Below are 18,358 nucleotides of genomic sequence, written 5' to 3' on the forward strand. Positions count from 1 at the left end.
AATTGAGGAAAGTAGTATTTTAAATTCTAGGTATAATAAGAAATATAAGAATTTAAGTAGAGAAATAGTTGGCCCTAAATATTTAAGGAAGGAAAATATGGATAAATATGATAAAGGCGAAATTATTAGAGCTCTGGTGAACTTAAGATGTGGTAATTTGGAGGACGCGAATATGTATTGGTTAAAAGAGGAAATCGGTATTTGTATGTTTTGTAAACAAGGTAGGGATAACACGAATCATTATGTGTCGGAATGCGAAGCGATAAAAAATTGGTTTATAGAATTAGGTAAGAATAATAAAGAAAGATTAGAGAGGCTTTGGAATGATGATATGGACATCATCAAAGAGAAGATATTGTTAAGATTATATAGAGAACGGTCAAAGTTAGATAAAGAAGAGCGAAAAAGAAAGTTGGAATAATACATAAAGGTCAATGTGTAACAATGTGCAATAGTTAGTTGTAAATTAGGATAGTAGTGTATGAATGGCAGGATGAATGATTAAGGTTATTTGTAAACCAAGTCCACTTCTTGGCTATGTAGCTGCAGTTAATAAATATATATATACAACTTCATTCAATTATATATTTTAAAATTATAATCTTTGTTAAAACAGAGAATAGTACACGGAGAGAATTTTCTGTTAAAATTTACCCTGAAATCATGGTAGTTGTGGGACGTGTACGGTATCTATATTCTGGCCTAGTGCCAGCGGTATCTATATTCTTTTATTATATTAATGTTTTTCGACACATATATATTTAAAATAATAATAAGAATATAAAGGCTCTTTCTATTAAATCAATATATTCCGTAATTTGTGTGGCAATAAGAGCCAGGCATAGTTGTTCTTGTGCAATCTACTTTATTACAATTAATTATATAAAGACTCGCGTACGTTTCGACCTTCTCTTCGGGTCATCTTCAGCGCATCACAATAATAAATATAACACCTTACATTAAACGTGAGTTTTACAATCTATTAGTTGTCCATCTCTAATTGATAACGTCGTCACTTAAATTGGAGGTGAATGCAGGCTCTGAAGTACACCCAAGCGTCTTCGAATTACCTCTCTTCCCCGGTTGTAAAGCCAGGAAGAGCGAGAAAGCTCTGCGTATATTCCTCTAGCCATTGCAGAAGATACCTGCATCCAGAGTCGGAGCAAACATATACTATAAATTGAAATTCCACACAATGCAAACATTAACCAAGATCGTAGAAGAAGCAACTTACAGATATCGCACAATCAATTATGTCTCCGACTTAAATTACGAAATTAATAGCTGAGCGGCAGTCTTGCGTCTTGACGACTTAACGTTTAGAGAGACAATAACATTTAACTTATTATTATGACATTTTATTGCTTTATTTATAAATATTATTTGTAATATTTTATAAGGCGTATATTCCACCCATGAATATCATATATTCCACCCCTATGGCAAAAATGAAAGGGTTTCTAAAAGTTTTTTTTTGTTAAATACAAGGAATAAATATTTCATATTTCTAATTTTTTTATAGTAGTAGACAATATAAAGTTTTTATTGGTATAATTCATTTGCCTTAAACATAGTAAATAGTACTCGATAAATTGAGTTGTCCTTAGGTGCGGCGTATATACCGGAGTTACCCTATTTGTCCAGCAGGTCCGGGGAAAGTTATGAAAATCGAGATTTATTATCGATTTTTGGAACAGTCATATGAAACATTTTTAAGCTTTATACCTTTGATATATCTTTAAAATAAAATCAATTGTATATTTATGTGTTGAAAGATAAGTAGTAAATGTAAAGAATTTAATTTCTTTGTTTACATAACATACATATGTGTGTAGAGGTATATAGGTGATTATGAAAAATGTGCGTTATTTTCCTCTTACAAGCTGAACCCAAGGCCACGAACAAGGACGTGAGGGAATTTTGGTCCCATTTGTGTGCGTGTGCATATGCGTGTGCGTGTGCGTGTGCGTGTGTGTGTCTTTTCCATTTTTTCTCTTCCTTTCGCATGGTCTCATTCTCTTTTGTGTTGCATGTATGACCAGTTAGGCTAGATAAATCTAGTTTAGATTTATCAATACAAACATAACAAAAGTATTTGTTGTTCATGTACTTGCAAAGTAGGCCTGCGAGTGATGGGTTGCTGTTCTCACATTGCGATTCTTTGGTATTTTGGATTTTGTCGGAATTAACTATCTATTAAAGCTCTTGCAGAATACCTGAATGAATTTTTTATAGACAAAATCTACCAAAGTTCTAACGATAGTGACGAATATGAATAATGCAAAAGAGAATGATACAATAATGAGAAAGGAAGAGAAAAAAATGGAAAGGATACACACCACACGCGCGCACGCGCGCACGCACCCCCCCACACACAAAATGGGATCAAAATTTCCTCATATCCTTGTTCGTGATCCTGGTTCGGTTAAAAGGAGAATAACGCACATTTTTCATAATCACGGCATTTGGTAACACACACATGTATGTTACGTAAACAAAAAAATTGAATTCTTTACATTTATTACTTACCTTTCAATACATAAATGTGCAATTGATTTCATCTTAAAGATATATTAAAGGTATAAAGTTTAAAAACGCTTCATATAACTGTTCCAAAAATTGATAATTTCAATTTTCATAACTTTCCCCGGACCTGACGAACAAATAATTATTATTTTCTGCTTCTTAACATCCTTCACGATGTGAACGTGGTTGTAATAAGGAAGCCAAACTCAGATCATACACACTGCGAAAGCATCAAATATCAGAATTAATTATATTCTTAAAAGTTTACATACACGTTTACATACATGTATCTTTTCAATGGTATTACAGCCAACGGCAGAGCGACGGCATGCGGCGGTGTCTTAATTAATAAACGTTACGTCCTCACCGCCGCTCATTGCATCAAGGGCAAGGACCTACCGGTCAACTGGCGCCTGACCAGTGTCCGCCTGGGCGAATACGACACAGACGCTGAAAGAGATTGCGTGCCAGATGGTGACGATAGTGTGGTGTGCGCTGATGATCCGGTAACCGTAGGGGTAGAGGAACAGATCGCTCATGAAGAATATCGGCCACTGTCGCGGGATCAACGCTACGACATTGCACTGCTGCGTCTCAGCCGCGATGTAACATTCACCACCTTCATCAAGCCCATTTGCCTGCCGTCCAGCTCGTCACTCGGTGGCAAGCTCTATGTGGCTGGCTGGGGCAAGACAGAGACTCGCTCTGCCTCAAACATTAAACTAAAGCTGGCGCTGCCCTTGGCGGATAAGGATCAGTGCGAGCAGACTTACACTAACGCCGGTGTCCAACTCGGCTATGGGCAAATCTGTGCGGGTGGCCAGAGAGGCAAAGACTCGTGCCGGGGCGACTCAGGTGGACCTCTGATGGCCGTCGAAAGGATCGCCGATGGTACTGGCAGATGGACCGCTGTGGGCGTTGTATCATTTGGACCATCGCCTTGTGGCATGCAAGGATGGCCTGGTATATACACGAAAGTGACAGACTTTGTTCCCTGGATTGTTAGCAAATTGAGGCCATAAATGGAGATATCTACGAAGAAAATCATCTCCTGACCATTGCTGTGGCGACGAAATGCGGAGTTAAAGTATGTTACATGAATTAATGTATTTCTGTAATCTGACTTGCATTCTGTAGAATTAATTAGCCCTGCAGAGATTCATCTACGTTAAAGTAAGATATTACATATAATTTTGTCAAAGTTTTTTTTAAGAAATTAATGAAAAGAATGTGGCAGAAAAAATTTTAAATTGTAATAAAAAAGTTATGTATATCGTATCCATAGAGGAATACTGTCACAACTTAAGAATTCACAATTTTCAAGAGAGAGGAAAAACAAATTTAATTCAATTTTTTTGAATTGTGAGATAACTAACACAATTACAATTACGATATTTTGTTATAATAAAATTTATACTATTTCTTGAAGAGGTCTGTATCCCTATTCTGTAATTCTTAACGACACACTTGTTAAGAGTTAGAATCAGTAGGACCCTCCTGTGATTCACTGTCAATTTGCTTATGACACTATATATTCATCCAGTGACCGCAACATGCAACATAACCGGTTGAAAAGAATAACATGACATTTCTGTCCCGTGCGGCGGATTTCGCATATATCATACTTGTGACACTATGACATTTAGGTATATAATTTTTTAATAATAATTTAACATTTTATGTATACTTTTTACGTATACTATGGGCTTAACTAAAAATCAAAATTGTTTAAGTTGTGACACTATTTTTCTAATAGCGCAATATGTTAGCGAGATAAAAGATGAGATTGTCATTATATAATAAATATATTTTTTTCTGTTTTCTAAATATACAAAAGACCCATGAACATACTCAATAATACTAAAAAAAGATGTATATGTAATTAAGTGACATTAATTACTTATTCGTTTTATCTGCATTTATAACGACACATTTTATAGCAATAACTACAGATATTTTTAGCTAGCTTTATTCAAACAAAGTGCAATATAGAACGAAATTCACGATATTGGTTAATAATCAAAAAGTCGATATTCTAAAAAGTTAATATTCTAAAGCTAAAAAATGTTAGCTTGTAAGAACTGTGTAAAACGACAGTTTGTAAAAAAATATTTTTTAAGTTTTTTTAATAACATTAATAAAGATAAATAAAAATTCCTTCTTAACTATATTGAATTAATAATTATCCTTTTCTTTTTTCGGCGCGTTATTCTTCTCATTCAATTTCTTTTCCATTATCTTAATATTATTTTAATAATATTTTTATATTTGAAATACTTAATGCTTTTGACATTTTGTTATCTTTTTTATAATTACGTTATTTTCCTTGTTCTTATAATGCGAGATTATCTTTATCATCATAATGTAATCAAATCCTTGATGCCTGTCGCATAAGATTTACATTTCTGGAAACGTATGTGTCATCGATAAATTGGAACATTATTATACAATTAAATAGTGAGAAAATTTTCTTCGCCAGTGGATAAATAACAGTAATGAGGTTTTATTGACTATAACTGGCAATCTTTATTAATAAGTCACTGTGACTTATTAATAAAGGAGAAACTCTATTTTTATATCAGTGATCGAATTCGTACGACGCCCTACACGGAATGAGGGAGGTTCCAAGTTCGAACCCTGGCTGAGGTAATATCTTTCGCAATAAATTTAATAATTTAATTTAATAAAAATGAGATGCTTATATGTAAGTATCAAAGATTAAATCAATTTAGAAACGACCAAAACCCATGGTCGAAAAAGTCTTGACGATTAATCTCACCAAAATCAATGGTCGAATTGTCACGACATTAGCCAAACGTTGTCGAATATAAAAATAGAGTTTCTCGTTTATATTAATTTTATTGGCGAAACAAATACATATACTTTCTGTTATTAATAAAGATTGCCAGTTATAGTCAATAAAGCCTCATTACTGTTATTTTTATTATTATACAATACTTCTTATACACATTTTTACCTATTTAATTTAAAGAAATAATACCAATTTCCTGGTATAATTCCACTTTCTTTTGAGGAAAGCGTAGCATAAAATCGCGAATTGTCGGATTGCAAAATTATGTGATTGATGATTATGTCGTTCAATATTCGCATCTTTATTTATTCTCGGAGATATCACTGTGGAATTCGACCTATCGGTCTCGTATTATCACGTCATAGTGGTCTCTACGCCTCTACGCCAAGCAACTTCGGAAAGCATAATCAAAGACGACTGTTGTAGAAAAAAAATTGATGAATTAATATTAATATTAATAACTCCTAAAAATTAAAAATGTCCATGTTGTTTTGAGAAAAATTGACAAACTATTGACAATTTCCTCCTCAAGCTTTGCACAAGCTAGAGTAATACTCGAGAACTCAGTGGTCAATTAATTGTTGTTAATCATGTGCCAATTAATTATTAATTCGTTATTTGTACTAAACACCTTAGTAATAAATATACTTTTTTCGATATCGCGATATCGCGAGGACTTTCCAAACGAATCTCCGCGTTTTGTTGTGACTGGCCATAGAGCATGATGATACGTTTGAAGATTTTACTTTGAATAATAAATATGTGTAAAGAGATATGCAACGGGCAACTTCCTTGATAACGGTAGATTTGGAGGAAAAATGCTGATATTACATTTTAGACGAAACGTCGTCCCGTTAAATAATCGCTAAGATATTTTGATTCTTTTTGTTATTTTTTAATTTAACATTTTATTTATTTATTTTAACATTTACAACATTGAAAATTATCTTGCTGAACAATGCTTTTTAATATCTTCTTCGTCGTCCTCGGCCTCCTCGTAGTTTCGTCTGAACGGCTACATCTCTCCTCTCTGTGTAGCTGGATCCTAAAGACTCCGTCTGCGTTGATATCTCATGAAGATCTGGTCGAGTTGTCAGCGTCGAATTCTCTCGCTGCTCCGCCTTAATTGTTTGTGTTGAAATCCCTCGGTGCTTCGGCTGAACCGTCTGAGTCCCTTCGGAGAACCTCCTTATTGGCGACAGCGGGGAGGAGATAAAAGGGGAGGAAGGACCCACGGATTCGTCGGCGTTGATCCTCCAGAATCTGGCGTCGACGTCCCAACCTCGAAGGGCCTCTTCCTACTCTTTGGAGTTGTGGCTACAGGTGTAGGGCGACTAGCGCCGAGGATCGGCGACCCAGGGTTAGAGCGTCCAGTGCCAGGAGATGCTGAAGAGGACGGGCGACTGGCGCCGGGAGTTGGAAAGCGATTAGCGCTAAGAGTTGGCAACGACCGTGAAGTGGAGCGACTAACGCCGGGAGACGACGAAGGGCGGCTAGCGCCTGGAGTCGGCGGAGCGACGGAGACTGGGCGACCGGCGCCGGGAGCAGGACGCCTTGCGCCGGCAGACAACGGCTTGGAGCCGTGAGCCAGGCGTCCTGGGGCCCAATTCTGTACACGCTTACCGACAACTATCGGTTCGATAAGCGTCGTTGCGCAGCTTTTATACGATATGAAAAACCTGCGCAACGACGCTTATCAAACCGATAGTTGTCGGTAAGCGTGTACAGAATATGGGCCCTGCGCCGGAAGCTGGGCGGCTAGCGCCTGGAGGAAGCGGCTGAGTACCTTCCACAGGGCGTCTAGCGCCTGGAGCTGCGGCTGACGCAACCTCCTTCCTCTTGACCGCGAAGATCTGATCAAGAGGAAGAGGGCGAGTCTTGCGCCTCTTGGTGATCCCTTCTTCGTAAGAACGAGGATCCTTGTTATAAAAAATTCGAGGCGTTTTGATCCTTTTGGTAAACCTCAGGACAATTCGCCGAATCGCCGAATTTCTTCGAAAACGGTTGCCTTTATATCCACATCGTGACTGAATTTGAAATACGAGTTACGACATCAATCTATGGGCGACTTTTTGAAAAACTCGGTTGCTAGGAGACACGAAGTCCTGTCAAACAAATCGGAGTATCTGAGATTTGACAGATTATATCGATCTTTCCAACCTTGTTATCGCGTCGTATAGTGCATCGTATTCTCCACGACTTCCTGGTGGCTGACGACGATTGCCACAACATTGTAACTTTCCTCAATGATGACTAATGGTTGTATGTTTCAACAGGACAACACTCGAATCCTGCGTGAGCTCGATCATGCAATAATGTTATCTTGGGAAACCCCCGGTGGGTAATTATTTAGAATACACGCTGCACCTCGAATATCAATGAAATTATGCTCATTCGACGCGTTTTGACACGAAACGAAAGAATCTGGCAGCAAAATGCGGCGGTCTGCCATGCGAAGCGAGATATTTAGCGTTAAAGTTGACGACTCTCAGGTTAAGAATCCTGTCATACCGACGTGACGTAGCGACCATGAATATGCCCCGCGGCCACATTCGCATGCTCCGTGGTCACATGTGCAGCGACGTACCTTAACGCGCTCAACTTCGGATCGTTATTTACAACCTCCAAATTTACTAATGTCGTATTCAGTTGAGCAAATACATAATAATCCGTGGCTCACGGTACAAGATGTTGTTGGCGATGCGAAGACATGGCCGAAATTTATTCGAAAGATGTTTTGGGAGAAAAATTTTAAGGATCATAACAGAATGATCATTGTGAATTTTGCAATTTTAAATCATATTTCCGAAGATTTTTTGCATGATATCTTAAGTTTTACGTTAAAAAACGCATACACAGAGGAGAGGAAGCGGAATATTAAGGATAGATTCCGTTATTTAAAGCACGAGGTAATTCTTTTAATTTTAATTGATAACTATATGAGCAAATAAGTATTATTATGTTTTTTATACTTTGTAGGAATTCGGGCAAATTCGACGCAGCGCTGTATACAGCTACAGCGTTTATTTGCAGGAAATGTTAGATTTAAATTTCAATCCAATTAACAAATAATAAAAATGTATTTAAATATCTAATATATATATATATAATATGTTATTAATACAACAAATATTAAAATGTTATTTCGCAACGGGGTGTATCAAATATTAATTGTGAGAAGTGTGGATGTTGCAACACAGTTTCTTGTTCCGATGTCGAAACGTGTCTCCAAATGTTATTCTGTTTGCCCGGCCTCGACAGTAGACAATGGAGGATACATCTGGGCGATGACGTCGAAGAAGATTTTTATTCTCTCAGCCCTAGGATGAGCGTGTTTAAATAGAAATTCGAATAAATATCCCTCGACATGGTGCGATCGAGTCCCGTACTTTGGAATATTTGCTCGAACTTCTCTCCAAACACGCTCAATATGCTGAGTATGGGCGCCTGTAAATTAAGAAATATTTATTTTAACATATAGGCACTTGTAACTATATATTCATATCGTTAACGTTTTACTACATGTTTTGCCATTACTTACCAGTATCTGGATCGACGAAGTTGTAGGTGTGATTGACTGTCAGATGTTGGAAGCCCTCATTGTTAAGACAATTATAGGACTTCCAGCAATCTGAAACAATCGTCGTTCCTGGCATGATCCACTCCTTAATGCATGCCAGGAGCGTTTCTTCCGTTCGATCCTCTACTGGCACAATAAAAATTTTCTTCGACTCTCGCTCGTATCCTCCAAATATCCAATTGCCTTTCAAAAGGCGATCACGGTTGTATTTACGATGGCCAATTTTTGCCTCGTCGATTTCAACGGTGCGTCCTGGACCTCCAAGTTTCTCGCTGCACTTATCGGCCCAGTACGCACAGACCTGTAAATATCAAAAATATTAATAATAATATATATAAATATATAAAAGTAGTGCATAAAATTAAAATATATTACCTCGCGACAAAAACTGAACCAGTCGACAACCGTGGTGGAAGAAACACCAAGTTCTTCCTCGAGGTCTTCCTGCCGAGGAGGGCGTAGCATTAGGAAACTCGCTATAATTTTACAAATTGTAGCGAGTTCCAAATTACTGTTTCCAAACCACGTGCCTACTTTGGCACTTTTGGAAAAATTACATGACTTGGAGACACGTTTCTTTTTTGAAGACGTTGCTGTGGAATATCTTCTTTGACATCGGAACAACAATGTGTTTTTATTAATGGTTAATTCCACACCACAATTCCCACAATTAATTTTTGATGGCAACACACCGTGTTGAATTAGAAAATCTATTAAGTTTTCTTTATTCGCCATTAACTGAATGAATTCAAAGAACAGCATTTTATTTAAATAATTTTTATTACGATTCTTATAGGCACGCAGTGCATACGACATATATCAGACGTAATATTGGCGCGCTTCACTTGTTTAAAATTTCGCGATCGTGTCGCTACATTTTGTCGGTATGACAGAGATTTCATGACTTGTCAAGTCGTCAAATATGTACTTTTCATATACCAACTATTCTCTGCTTTAACAAATTATTTCTGTTTCGTTAACTTCGACGCTTAATATCTGTAGTAGAAATAATTTGTTAAAGCAGAGAATAGTTGGTATATGAAAAGTACATATTTATATACCAACTATTCATAGAACATATAAATATGTACAATGAATAAGTACATATAAATATGTACTTTTCATATACCAACTATTCTCTGCTTTAACAAATTATTTCTGTTTCGTTAACTTCGACGCTTAATATCTGTAGTAGAAATAATTTGTTAAAGCAGAGAATAGTTGGAATATGAAAAGTACATATTTATATGTACTTATTCATTGTACATATTTATATGTTCTATGAATAGTTGGTATATAAATATGTACTTTTCATATACCAACTATTCTCTGCTTTAACAAATTATTTCCGTTTTGTTAACTTCGACGCTTAATATCTGTAGCGGAAATAATTTGTTAAAGCAGAGAATAGTTGGTATATGAAAAGTACATATTTATATTTATGCATTATAAGTATGCATACGTTTCAAATTCGCGCACTTTTGCATGCGCGTGCGGCCACAGAGCTGACAGAGCATGCGCATGTGGCCGCGGGGCATATTCATGGTCGCTACGTCACGTCGGTATGACAGGATTCTTAACCTGAGAGTCGTCAACTTTAACGCTAAATATCTCGCTTCGCATGGCAGACCGCCGCATTTTGCTGCCAGATTCTTTCGTTTCGTGTCAAAACGCGTCGAATGAGCATAATTTCATTGATATTCGAGGTGCAGCGTGTATTCTAAATAATTACCCCCCCGGTGATTACAAAAGTCATGAGGTCTATTCTCGATCAATTTTTTCTTGCGAGATTTCTTGGAGTTATCATCTTCCGAACCAGAATAAGCTTTAATTATTCCAATATTCAACCGGCTTTTTCTCTCTCTCTCTCTTTCCCTTTTATTTGATCCCTCTTCTCATTCCTGTGAGAAATTCTTGCGACTCCACTTCGTCTTTATTTTAATTTTATTTATAAAATCGACATTAATTTTTTTCTTAGAAAAAAAATACTTATTTTGTCATTTTCTTATTTTTATCTTAAATCTTCCTGGTCACTAGGGGTCAGCTTGATCCCAAAAACTTTTCAAAGCAGAATTACACTAACCAAGCTTTTTTACTCTTTAATAAACACATCGTTCTTACAGAATTGCTTGTTCATTTTTTCCCGAAAATTATCCACTTCGTATTGCAAAATAAATACCTTTTTTAGAACGTAGACTGCTGTACTATTTTTTTCCAAAAAGTGTCACATTTTATGGGTAGGGGAGACCGGGGCTAGACCACTAACGGGGTAAATCCGCCAAATCAAATATCTCGGAACCTGTATATTGTGCGAACTCGCTATTAACATTGTAAACGCTGCTTATGGTACCCATGTGACCAACGGAGTTTCGGCAGGTTACCTGCCGTGTTATGATTTTTACGAGGGCAAACGTGTTTTCGGAAGGTGAAAGTGAAATTTTCTGCGCGTGGAAATATTGTAATATCTGCAATAATATTTGCTCTCCAAATCTCGAGGTACGTGATTATAAAGAATAATGCATGCTGAACACGAATCCAGTGTAGTTTTTTCATTATCGTTAATGTCTAATATTTCGTGGGCGATCAAACCTGAAACTTATGTTTGGGGCTTATCCGCTAGTAAGCACCCGGGGCTGGTCCGCTAGTCTCGTCACTGTGGCGCGCCGGGCGCACGATTTCAGCTCACGGCGATTTCAGGTTAGGTTTCCCTCGAGCGGCGTGATTCTGTCTTCCCTTGCACGTGCGTCAGTGTCAGTTTGTGTAGGAGGGAAATGGTAAGCACGTATCGTCGCAAAACGGGTGTTTTGGCCGACCAAAAAGATGGCGGACCGTTGTTTTCAAGATCGCTCGCGCTCACGGCACGTCGGCGAGGTACGGCGAGACACGGCACGGCTCTGAGATCCCGCGATTTCCGCGCGAGAGTTGACATGCCGCGCGCGCGGTAGATCGTCGTTGTTGGTCGTTGTGTCAGTGACAGTCGCGCGTGCGACCGCATCGTCCAGCGTTCGCCGCATCGTCTCGGCGTCATTGTCGCCGCCGTTGTAGTGGTGGTGGTGTCGGTGGTGGTCATCGTCGTCGTCGTCGTCGTCGTGGTGGTGGTCGTGGCCGTCGTCGTCGTCGTCGTCGGCGCGTCGAGGAATCGGCGCGAGGACGCCGTCGAGTCGGTAAAATGGTCGCGCTCCACCGCGAGCTTTTCTAACCCCCCTGTCGCTATTTATCGCTCACCCGCGAGAAACGCGGCTTGGTTAGGTTGCTCGAGGGTCCGCGCTGATCCTATGGCACCGGAACGCCGTCACGCGTGTTTCCCGTGGTTGCCCGCGTTGACAATGTGACGTGCCGTTGGGGAGTTTACGATTTGGTTAACCTCTGTATTCACGTGCCTAAATTGTTTTATGGAATAGGTAAAACAATAATTTTTTAATAATGTTTCGCATAAAAATTTTTAATAAATTTTTATATTTTTCTTTTAAAAAACAATTATTAAAATGTATCCTATCATTTTTCAGGATTAGATGTACGTATATGTATTGAAAATGCAGTGTAACGGATTAACCCCGGGGGGGTGGCGGTTCAACCCCGGCATTTTTTAGTTTCAATTTTTGCACCGTTGTCGTTTTTGCTCTATACCGGTTAAACAAAGCGACGTAGATAAAAATTTCCTGTATAAATTTTGTAGCTAAAGGTCCACTCTTTACAGTGGTATACCACATTTAACTACAATTATTTATTTTGTTGTTAAAAATCGGCACCGAAAAAAACTAACGGTCTAGCCCCGGTCTCCCCTACAATCATAAATTTTTAGCAAAAAATATCAATAATTTAAATAATACGTTACAAATTTTTAAGTAAAAAAAAGTTATTTTTAATGTACCTTAACTTCTGCGATTTTTTTTAATTATGTTAATATTAAATAATTAACAAAATAAATATTGTGGCAGGTTTTACAACATTTCAAGAAGGTCCAGTAATTTTTTCAAGTCAAAATAATAAAAACTGTAAATACGGCAGCCGATCAAAGTCGTTGGGGTCGTTTTGACCCCGGTGGGACCATTATAAAACTATAGATAAGTGTGATCACGACAGATTAATTAACAAATATGTTTTTTCCGAGAAATTATGCCAACATCGTTAATTACAGGCCTGCGAAATTAATGTTGAAAATTGTTTGAGAATTATAAGTAGTCCTATGTAATTTTGTGCGCTGAATATGAATCTGACCGCAGAAATTGCCTATCACTTCAAGTTTTTAAGATAAATTGGGTAAAATGGTCCAAAAATGACGATTTTGCCTATATTCATGAAAGCATTACAGAGAAAGCAAATTATTTTCTTTATTTTAATCGATAGCTTCCCAGACAGCACAGGATATCTTATGGATGTCCGTTTTATGTCCATTTCTTGTCGGGATGTCCATGGACCTTATAAAGATATCCATAGGATATACATTTTTGGACACTCTAGGAATATCCCAAAATGGACAAGTTTGTATATCCATATGCTATCCTTCTATGCCAACGCCATCTGCATGTAATTCCGATCCCGATCTCTTTCTGTTTCCTTCTATGGCCGGGCAGGCCGGAATCTCACGTCGATCACGTCGAAAATTATACGTTATTTATATCAAAGGCAATCTTTTTTCTCTTTTTACATCTAAAAATCATATTGATACAGAATTAACGCTCGTGTAAACATATAGTAATTAATTGTTTCATGTCATGATTGAGGTTATTCGATCTTGATTGTGGAAACTGCATATATATAAATTTTAATAGGTTAAAAGGATCTAACTCTTATATATCATATTATAATGATATAAAGCCAATGGCACACATTAGTAACTTACGATAATTTCTCTGCGTAAACGGGGTTTTGTAGTAAACTTATAATTCACTCCGGGTAAATGAGTAAATTTCTACAGAAGTAACGCTATTACTTTACCTAACCTAATCTAAACGTAGTAAATTTCACAGTTTAGTCAGAAATATTTTGTACCACCACATCTGCGTTGCTCTCTTGCTGAATAACATCAAATATGTAATTAAAACGCATAAGTAGTCTAAATTTGTCTGAAAATGGATTTATATTTGTAAATTTTTATGTGTATTGTCGGCGCTTTATACAGGGTATCTCTAAAGTCTGACCCAGCCCCCTGGACCTCAGGAACAGCTTTAGATATGGAAAAATATTTTAGATAAAAGTTGTAGGATATTAAAGGGGACGGATGATAAAAATATGGAATTGACTTTGAACGATTTTTTCAAGGCCAGGTCAATGTGATCCATGTTTTCTTAAATAGAATATCCCATTTTTTATTACATATTCTTGCCCTTGTCAAGACGTTTTCAAAACACTATAATGAAGCTTTCTTTTATTAAGAATTTCCTGAGATATTTTAAATTTTGTTATGATATTTTTAATATAAAATATGAAATATCTCGTAAAGTATTCACTTTTCAATGACTTTATATTTTTATACGCAGAATAAGAAAAGGAATCGATTTTTGTAAAAAAATTATTTGATTGTATTTTGTAGAAATATTTAATTTTGCAATATTGCAAAATGTAAAAATTAATATTATTATTCGATTCTTTTCATTATTCTATGTAAAAAAATATTAAGGTGAAGTCATCGAAAAATGAATATTTTACGAGATATTTCATATTTTATTAATAGTAGCATAACAAAATTTAAAATATCAGGAAGTTCTTAATGAAAGAGAGCTTCATTATAGTGTTTTGAAAACGTCTCGACAAGGGCTACAAGAATATGTAATAAAAAATGGGGGTTTCATTTAACCTTTGTTGTGCACTGGGGGTAGAAAATACCCCAGCGTATTTTCAAACGCGTTTTTCTAATACGTACAATGCGAATCGGGACCTGTGCTGCCATCTACCTGTAGTCTAGGGATAACACTTCAAGATCCTATACATAGTTTTGCCCGCCCGGCTTTAGTCTGCTCTTGGCAGTGGTGAGAAGTTGACGTTCCGAAATTCTGGGGTGGTAATAAATATACTTTTTTCAACTCCGCTATAAACTAATATTTTTCCTTGAAAGTGTAGTATTTCAAGAAAGTAATCCCGCAAAAATTATTAAAAAATATTAAAAATTGAATATTTTATGCATTTTAGTGAAAAAAGTCCATTTTTCGGTTCTTTTAGTTAACATATCTTTTATAATTTTTTTATGTTGGAAAATATTAATGAAACCTATTAGACCTTATTTTGGAAGCTTTGAACAATAGCCAGCAATTTTGTTTAAGTCAAAATAACGAATTGTACGTCTGTAATAAACGTTTTAAGTGACTGGGGTATGATATACCCCCTGTGCATAATACGTAATTTCGAAGAGGTGTGCAAAGGTTAAAAAAACTTTGATCACATTGACTTGGCCTTGAAAAGGTCATTCGAGGTCAAGTCTATATTTTCATCACCTGCCCCCTTTATATCCTACAAATTTTATATATTAGGGCCTAACCTTACCCAGAATGACAGAAAATCCACGGGCATGTTTACGTTTAGCAACCGCCGCTACGTGGCTCAACACAGAGGCGAGCACTGCTACCAACCTCACAAAAGTGCAACGTTGCCAAGTTTCAATCGTATTTAATATAATCGACGGAAAGTTATTAAAAAATCGACAGTTTATATAATTGTCAAGGGAGCTACCAGTAATAATTAATAATTTTTATTTCATTCTATCAATGGCAAAACATATATTATTCATGCCATTTTTATATTGAAATAATTAGCAATACCACAAGTTTTCAAGTTGGCATTGGCGAAAAAGTGTTTCGTTTTTAGCTAATTAAAATATAAAAATGCATAATATGATGCTTGGTTAGGGTTACATTGCCGACGCTGCGTTGCCACATCTACCTATTCGCGAACTATCAACTGCTGTTTCAGTCTAATTTCGATCGCTTTAACTCGTAATATATTTGTTATTAGGTGGTGAATACGTGTTTTTTTCCGTTCTAAATGTTCGCATTAATTTACTGTACGCATAGGCACGTTTTTTGAGCGTTTATCTTTACTAGATATTAAAGAAAATTGGGATCAATCATCGCCGCGCACGCTTTCTCCATATAACCCCATGTAAAACAACGCATTTTTGAAAGCTAATATCTCAGCTCCTGGATGTGGTCAATAAATCTGAAATTTATTCCACACATGCGGTAGATCACGGTAGATATCATAAAAAGGTAAAAAAAGGGCGCCAAGTACACGCGTGGTTGTTACCTCGGAAAAAACCAAGTGGTAGTATCATTAATTTTATTTCACAAAATTGTCTCACAAAAATTGTCTCATAAAATTGTCTCACAAAATTATTAAATTACAAAATTGTTACTTTATTCAATCCAAGTGATATCTATCTTAACAAAATTATTAAAAACAGAAGTCGTTTTTGTTCGACCCAACTGGCCTAATAATTAATATATTTAAACTCACAACGTTTCGAAAAATTATCTCACAAAATTGTCTCACAAAAATTGTCTCACAAAATTATTAAATTACAAAATTGTTACTTTATTCAATCCAAGTGATATCTATCTCGAAAAAACCTAAATAACAAGTGGTATCTATTTAAAAAAAAATATGTGAAATCTTTTAATACTGCGCCAATTACAAAGAGAGAATATATATATATATATATTATATACCTTATAACAAAATTATTATTATATCACGAAATTGCGTTACCAAACTCAATCCAAGTGATATATATATTTCAAAAAAATATATGAAATCTTTAAATTACGCCAACTACAAAGAGAATATATATATTGCTTTGAAAAATAATTGTAGTGCAACTACTCTTAAAAAATAAAACAAAATTGTGTTACCTAACTCAACCCAAGTGGTATGTATCTTTGTATTCCTGAGGATCTTTCTATCAACCCAAGTGGTAGTAGTTTTAATTCTCCTTGATAAAATTATAATATTACAAAGAATCATTTAATCATTTTAATCACAAAGAATTAAAGAGGTAACATTATAAAATAAAAATATTTAATTAAAATAAAATAAATAAATTTTTCTTGTAAAAAACTTGGCGCTGCTTTTTTAAAGTCTATCCAGACAAATTTGCATCGCGCATAAACATAAGCGTAAGAAATTGATTGGTTCAGATATATGTGCAAAAGGAAATAGACCAATCCATCTCTTTATGCATATGCTTATGCACCTATGCAAGTTTGTCTGGATTAACCTTAAAAAAGCAGCGCCAAGTTTTTTACAAGAAAAATTTATTTATTTTATTTTAATTAAATATTTTTATTTTATAATGTTACCTCTTTAATTCTTTGTGATTAAAATGATTAAATGATTCTTTGTAATATTATAATTTTATCAAGGAGAATTAAAACTACTACCACTTGGGTTGATAGAAAGATCCTCAGGAATACAAAGATACATACCACTTGGGTTGAGTTAGGTAACACAATTTTGTTTTATTTTTTAAGAGTAGTTGCACTACAATTATTTTTCAAAGCAATATATATATTCTCTTTGTAGTTGGCGTAATTTAAAGATTTCATATATTTTTTTGAAATATATATATCACTTGGATTGAGTTTGGTAACGCAATTTCGTGATATAATAATAATTTTGTTATAAGGTATATAATATATATATATATATATTCTCTCTTTGTAATTGGCGCAGTATTAAAAGATTTCACATATTTTTTTTTAAATAGATACCACTTGTTATTTAGGTTTTTTCGAGATAGATATCACTTGGATTGAATAAAGTAACAATTTTGTAATTTAATAATTTTGTGAGACAATTTTTGTGAGACAATTTTGTGAGATAATTTTTCGAAACGTTGTGAGTTTAAATATATTAATTATTAGGCCAGTTGGGTCGAACAAAAACGACTTCTGTTTTTAATAATTTTGTTAAGATAGATATCACTTGGATTGAATAAAGTAACAATTTTGTAATTTAATAATTTTGTGAGACAATTTTATGAGACAATTTTTGTGAGACAATTTTGTGAAATAAAATTAATGATACTACCACTTGGTTTTTTCCGAGGTAACAACCACGCGTGTACTTGGCGCCCTTTTTTTACCTTTTTTGAAAAAGGTAATTTTGTACTGATATCATGCATTTTGTAGTGTCACGCATCCTCTTCTAACTAGTCTTATAAAGAGTATATCTTACAAACAGTATGTACAGATTGTAAAGCTAAAGGTGTTACAGACTATTATTTCTAAGAAAATAGATTTTTTTAAATAACATGTAGACATGATACAAATAAAACAAATTTATTCTTTATGTTTTTTTGTACTTTTAAGTACTCTGCATTTAAAAATAATTTACATTATTTTCATCCATTTGTATCACGTCTATTTGTTATTTTAAAAAATTTGGCAATTATACCGTTCAATAAAGCAAAGTTTCAGCTTTAAGAATCTGTTTTTTGAATTGTAATA

General features: G+C 35.4%; 2 protein-coding genes across 2 annotated transcripts in view; one reads left to right on the forward strand and one right to left on the reverse strand.

Moving 5' to 3' along the window:
* LOC139782915 (CLIP domain-containing serine protease HP8-like) overlaps positions 1-4,691 on the forward strand; it is a 44,006-nt gene extending 39,315 nt beyond the window's left edge. The window contains exon 3 of the mRNA XM_071722000.1: positions 2,836-4,691. Within this exon, the coding sequence (XP_071578101.1) occupies positions 2,836-3,548 (713 nt within the window). The 3' untranslated portion in view covers positions 3,549-4,691. The remainder of the gene's footprint in view (positions 1-2,835) is intronic.
* A 3,773-nt stretch (positions 4,692-8,464) lies between these two features.
* On the reverse strand, positions 8,465-9,383 carry LOC139782902 (uncharacterized). The gene is made up of 3 exons (XM_071721982.1): positions 9,294-9,383; positions 8,880-9,219; positions 8,465-8,785 (listed from the first exon to the last, which is right to left on the reverse strand). The coding sequence occupies exons 1-3, from the start codon at positions 9,381-9,383 to the stop codon at positions 8,574-8,576; spliced, it is 642 nt and encodes a 213-aa protein (XP_071578083.1). The 3' UTR covers positions 8,465-8,573.
* Positions 9,384-18,358: the final 8,975 nt, after the last annotated feature.

Source organism: Temnothorax nylanderi, unplaced genomic scaffold, assembly GCF_030848795.1.
Source record: "Temnothorax nylanderi isolate EJ_2023f unplaced genomic scaffold, tnyl_v1.0 TNYL_tig0450_pilon, whole genome shotgun sequence".
Taxonomy (NCBI): domain Eukaryota; kingdom Metazoa; phylum Arthropoda; class Insecta; order Hymenoptera; family Formicidae; genus Temnothorax; species Temnothorax nylanderi.